This window comes from Trachymyrmex septentrionalis, unplaced genomic scaffold (genome assembly GCF_001594115.1).
Source record: "Trachymyrmex septentrionalis isolate Tsep2-gDNA-1 unplaced genomic scaffold, Tsep1.0 scaffold19, whole genome shotgun sequence".
In the NCBI taxonomy this organism is placed as follows: domain Eukaryota; kingdom Metazoa; phylum Arthropoda; class Insecta; order Hymenoptera; family Formicidae; genus Trachymyrmex; species Trachymyrmex septentrionalis.
In genome coordinates, this window is record NW_017305071.1 from 5,798,526 (window position 1) to 5,804,804 (window position 6,279).

At 33.3% G+C, this 6,279-nt stretch overlaps 1 protein-coding gene across 5 annotated transcripts in view; it reads left to right on the plus strand.

Moving 5' to 3' along the window:
- Positions 1–6,279, plus strand: part of LOC108746992 — a 212,139-nt gene that overhangs the window by 202,405 nt on the left and 3,455 nt on the right. For all 5 annotated transcript variants that reach the window (XM_018484182.1, XM_018484179.1, XM_018484181.1 and 2 more), the window contains 4 exons: positions 102–259; positions 809–943; positions 2,742–2,932; positions 5,865–6,086. In XM_018484182.1, the coding sequence (XP_018339684.1) occupies positions 102–259; positions 809–943; positions 2,742–2,932; positions 5,865–6,086 (706 nt within the window). The remainder of the gene's footprint in view (positions 1–101; positions 260–808; positions 944–2,741; positions 2,933–5,864; positions 6,087–6,279) is intronic.

Genomic DNA, 6,279 nt, shown 5'->3' on the forward strand with positions numbered 1-6,279 from the left:
CAAAATGTGCGCGTATATACAAGTGTGAATGGGAAATGCGCGCAGAAATCTGACATAAAGTACATACTAATGCATTTTGCAAAACATCCTTCTGTTTGCAGTTATTATGCGTCGACCGCGTTTCCGCCGCGCTTAGCACCGCCGTTGAAACGGCCACGTTTGATGCCACCGACACGAGCACAGCATCCGAAGCTACAGAAACAACAATCGACAGCAAACACCGGCACGATACCCGACTTGAATCAACTTAAAGTGTACAGTAAGTACTGCATTCGAGACAATACGTTTTCGTTGTGTACTTCGACGTTTGCTTTGTGATGTGCTTCACTTTCTCTCCTTCTCTTCACTTTAAAAGTCGAATATTTGAATCTAATAGGGCGAAATGGTGAATTTATCTCAACATGTCTATTAAGATCTTAATACAAGGATTGTCTGAATCTATCGCAATTGAAGATGCGCTATTTCTTTAAATGTTTTTACTTAAAATATATAACAATGTTTTTACTTAAAATTCATAATTATAATATAAAGACAATTATTACAAGAAACGTGCGTACCGGATTTGCTTTGAGCCATTTTCAGCATATAACTGCAGCGTGTAATTACAGAGATTAGAAGCAGTATCTCGACATATCCATATTTCCATTACAAAATCGTAGTACATATGTGCAAATTAAATTAATGTTATCATCATTATTATTATTATGCAATGATTATTCTCTAAGTTTATAAGTTAGCTCCTTGTAACACGGAGTCCCAAAGCCTTGTCGAGCAATGAAGGCTGGGTTTAATTGAAGGTATGTCGTAGGCAATCCAGATATACTGATCTGCGGCAACTGCAGGGAGATGTTCACGGAACTCGGGGAGCTGTTGGAACACAAGCGGAACTACTGCAAGCTGCGGTTCACATGTAAATGTCACACCTTCAACGGAGCCGCCCCAAGTATGTACTCGAAATAAACTTCGAGGCGCCTCCTTCCGGTACGTAAACGCGCTCCGAATCCCACCGGAAGATCCAGAATTAATAATTGCTCATCGCCCATAATTTTAATCGGCGGTTATTCTCGTCGATCATAATTAACAGTTGGACAACTTTTTGTGTCATTGTGTTGTTCAATCAGAACTTATATCCTATTTAAATTAAAACAGATTACTTACATTCATTAAATTTGATATTAATTGGTTGACGTAATTGATGACAAATTTATGCCTCTTTGCACGGCGAATTAAATTACGCAAACAAGATGAGCATCGCGTAAAATCCTTTACATATTCCATTAAAATAAACGTATTAAATGAGCGTGTTGTGTTATTGTAAATCAAACAATTTTAGACGTTTCATTTCTATCAAAAGAAAAACAAACACGTTACGTACAAACTCCATTTTCCTTACGACGGCTCGAATTATGTTATTGAACCAAAAAAAAAGACAAAATGAGACAAAGTTAATAAAAAAAAATGTATTGACTCAAATTTAACTTAAACGAAGAACATTTTTGTGAATAACTTAGCCCTTCACCGGCAATATGAAATTTTCAATTATAATCTACAATCTGGATCCCTACAGCAGATATTTTTATAGTTCTGGATTATATAAAAATCTGAAAGAATTCGTGTGTACTTTTAAAACCTTTAATAACAAGTTTTTATCATAATAGAAATCATTTTGTATTTTACTTATTTTTTTACAAATTTAAATATAAGTTTCAAAAAAAGTGACAAGATTAAAAATTCATAATTTTTTTAAGTAAATGAAATAAAACTTTTTAGATTACAATACTGGAGTACATACTTCAGAAAAAAGATAGTATAATGATGGTTTCAAAAAGTTGAATTATTTAAACATTTAAAAATAAAGATTTTTATGAGTAAAAAATCAAATGAATTTATTATTTAATATTAAATTCTTTTTATTTTAATCAAAATGAGTACAAAGATTCCAAAATAAAAACATTATTACAGCCTGTACAATGTATTATATATACAATGCTCCTCGATTTATCATATATAAGATATCATATATAACATAGTTCTTCTATCATTATGATGAAATAAATATTTTTTGCGTTTCTCTAATTTGACAAGTATGTCTGAAGGAGTTTTTTCAATTCTGTGTATTTCGTGATCTGATATATCTCCATAAATGATGATTTTACAATTACATTGCATTAGTGAAAAAATGATATAAAAGATTAATAAGTCTTTTAAAAAAGTAAAATTTTTATATACTTATTGAAATTAGCATTAAAAAATATAAAATATAAAAAAGAATTCAAATTTTTATTTGCAAAAAACCTTATGCGATCTGCAACATGAGTCTGATGCACTAAGGGGACAGATACGATTTTTATTTGTATTTGCAACGAAAGAATACATTTGGACACTTGTACATATACAATATGTACTTAACATTATCAAACTTTTTCAGATAGTAATACTGAATCTCGCTAGTCATTTTCTTAAAATTCATAATAAAAAACGTATCTTAAAAGATTTCCCGCATTGCTGGTGGAGGATTAAATTGACAGCACTAATAAATCCATTATAGTCTCGCTTCAAAACCTGTATAAAAGTCTATTGAGCAATCTAATATTTATTTGTTGCACATGACATCGTTTCAAGAAATCAGTTTCTATATTTTGTCTTATTTTGCCCTCGCTATAGCTCACTGTGTGACATCACTACGGTATCTTTAGAACTTAGATTATTTATTAACGCGTCCCGCGCTTCCTCACGAACAGGAGACTCGACGACGGCGTTGCTCTGCGTCCTCTGCAAGTTATCCTTTCCAAGTGCTTGGGAATTGATGGTCCATGCCCAGGCAGCTCACATGATCAACATTTACGAGTTGGGCACAAGAGCGCCGAGCCCGTCACGGAGCCCTAGCCTTGACCAGCCGAAGGAGTCGTCGCCTTCCCCGCAGGATTTCCAGGTTAATTCTCACTCCTCTTACTTCCTGTCTAAGATTTATTATTTACGCCGACATCATGCAGCAATATTTTACAAAATCGCGCAACCCGAACTGAAGAATTAATAGTTTCCGCCTCGAGAATGGCGAAGGGTGGAACGAACGACTGTAAAAGGGGAGCTTAGAATTCACCCTCGAGGCAAAGTAATTCAAAATAAGACATTATTTTACATTTAAATCACTGAATGTCTATTTTATTTTTTATTGCTTGCAATTAGATTATTGCTTGGTAATTTCAATGGAATTAATAATATCTTAAAAATTAAAATTCAAAATCGCTCGTTTTTTTTTGCTAAACAATAAAGAAATTAACTAAGATAAAATTTTAACGAGCCAAAAGATGACTGTTAATATTTTATTCACAATGATAACGAAAAACTCATGGAATGTTTCGAACTTAACTTAATCCTTTTAACCGTAAAAATTACAAAATAAAATCGACGGAAACGATTTTGCTAGTATTTAAAAATTTAACTAAATCTGAAAATAATTTTATTAAATTGTCAAAATAATTAGATATATAAGACGTTCAAAGTTCAAATTAATTACATTGCTAAAATGTCAAAACTTTTTACAGTATTGCTTATCAAACTGGAGTTTTCTACAGAATTGTTTTAAATATTCAATAAAATTATTTTCAGATTTAACTTAATTTTTAATCAGTTCTCATATCTCAAAAAAGTCCCTATCTACTCACATCCGGAATCTATCGTTTGAAGACTGAAAAAAAAGAATTTTTTAGTTAGAAAGTTTAATATAAAATATCATAGCACAAAAGATTTTGCAATAAGTGACAAGAGATCGGAAAAAAACGTCTGAACTATGAAAAGCGGGAGGATTATGTTAATCCTTTGTGAATATTGAGGGTTAAATATTCCAGCAAAATCGTCCTTTTCTTTTAGAAGAAAATATCGATACATAGTATAGTAAAAAAAAAAACATTAGACCTACATTACGCAAGCAGTCCAAAAGTCACATCTGACAGTATACAATACAATGACAAAATACAATTCATAATTTTAAATTGTAAAATTAGCACAAACAACCATAATGCTCTCCTTAAAGTATCTCCACTACGTACGAAATGATGTCCAAGATTCCAAACCAATTCTTCGTTCAGCAGCGAGAAAGAATAGAATCAGTATGAATAAAATGTGGTAAGAGTTCAAGGCGAAAGCAACGTTCAGTGGAATTCTTTAACTATTATTGCATATTTCTTTAATAATACTGCAATATATTTTAATCGAGGAATATGTATATATATTAACTCACAAAGTTTCTATTTTCTTAGATCATACTTAATGTATTTGTCATTAACGAATATCCGGAATTGTTTTATCGTCGCATATGCATTTCTCGAGTAATTAAAACGTGAGATTAACGGAAATATTTGACTATCCCGTAGGTGTATCTAATTATCCAGCCTGGCGCGACGGCCGATCACATTTAAATAAGTAATATTCTCTCACTTTCATTAATTAATTTGCGTTTCATTACCAACCGACGATTGAATTACTTGCTCTATAATATTGATGTTATGATATCAATCCTCGTTGGTGAGCCATAATCCAAAGTTTATTTTCTTTTCATATGGGATATTTTATACATATATATATATATATGTATAAACATATCTATTTATCGTGAACTCTTAAACGATTTAAATGGTAGATAGATTTATAGATTAAACTTTCGGAATTGTTTATATCGTAAAAAATATCTAACTTTCAGAACGTGTCATGAAATTATCTTCATTATTTTCTTAATTATATATATTTGATTTGTTCAACTAATATAGATTCTTATGCAATAAATAGGTCACCGGTATCGAAACTCAATCGTTCTAAAAAGACTAGTCTCACCGTTTCGCAGTTCATTTCAACGTCGTCCTTCTCTCCCTCTTTTTATCTTTCCATTTCTGCAAAACGACACGTAGTCTTCCGTCACATTTATCGGAGCGTCACGGAGGCGATCCAGGGAAGCAACAAAGAGGCATCGCGACGATACGCGTCGTCTGAGACACGAGATATATCCGACGGACGACGACGCAGACAGTCTTCCCGACGACGCTTGACGTGTACGATTTTCACGAAGTTGTATAGAACTGGAGTAAGGGGGGTATGTGCGCTTGCACTCGGCAAAAGCAACCCCAGTGACCGACGCGAAACACGTCGATTCCATCGAGGCTAACTCTGGGGTTGACGTATCGACAGAGAAACATATGACGAAGTAATATTTTTCCGCGCCCCCTCGGGTGATGGCATTTTCCCGCCACTCGCTCGCCATCTCTCCCCTTAACAGTTTTCCCATCGACAGATAGCAAAACCGAAAATCGTACTTTTGATGTTAAATATCGCAGGAACTCGCTCGTAGGATTTAATACACTTTTGTCCAGAATAATAGGATAAAGGATTTTTTCGTTTAACCAATTTTTTTTTCCTTTTTACGTACTAAAAACGCGGTAGCGTTGTTATTGAAAAATGTATTACATCAAAGAAAAATTTACCCGTCTGAAAAAGAATACAGAGGAAGTATGAAAGTTTGTAACGGCATTCGGATGATTAATCAAAATCTAATCAAATGTATTTCTGTTGTACCAAGTCTTTCTAGTAAATGCTGCTATATTTGAAACATATATGGGATGCTAAATATTAGAATTGATAGAGAAAAAACGGAATTTTTTTTAATAATAAAATCACTAATGTTAAACGTAACACGTTGCTTATTAACAAATGAGCATCCGCAGCAATACGTAACGTTGCTGCAATTTCCTATCATAACTATACACTGCAGCTTGTCGTGAGGATAAATGATTGCAATGCAGATACCTTCGTTAATCAGTTTCCCGTTTGCGATAATCTCGCGTAACAGTATTAATCTATGGAATCTATGACAGGAAATCAAGACTACGGATTGCGAAGAGCGTGCAGAGGAGGAGGAACTTGATGGACATGAGTTAATACCGTCCCCCGACAGTGGCAAGTCAACGGACAACGAAGCGGCTCTGTCGCCGATCAAGATTCGATCTGACGTTAACGGGTTGGATCACGAAGACTGCGACGAATTGATCCACGTCGAGAACACTACGCAGGCATGCATCATGCATACTCTCAGCATTGTGAGTTTTCAGTTGTTCTCTATTTTACATTCGAGAAACAGCATTAAGAACGTATGAAAAAATTATTTATAATGGCAAAAACATTTTTAATTAAAAGATTTATAATACTGTGGCAAAAAGTATTTGCCATATTATTCAATATAAATTATATAATTAATTATTATATAATTTATATTATTATATAATTATATAA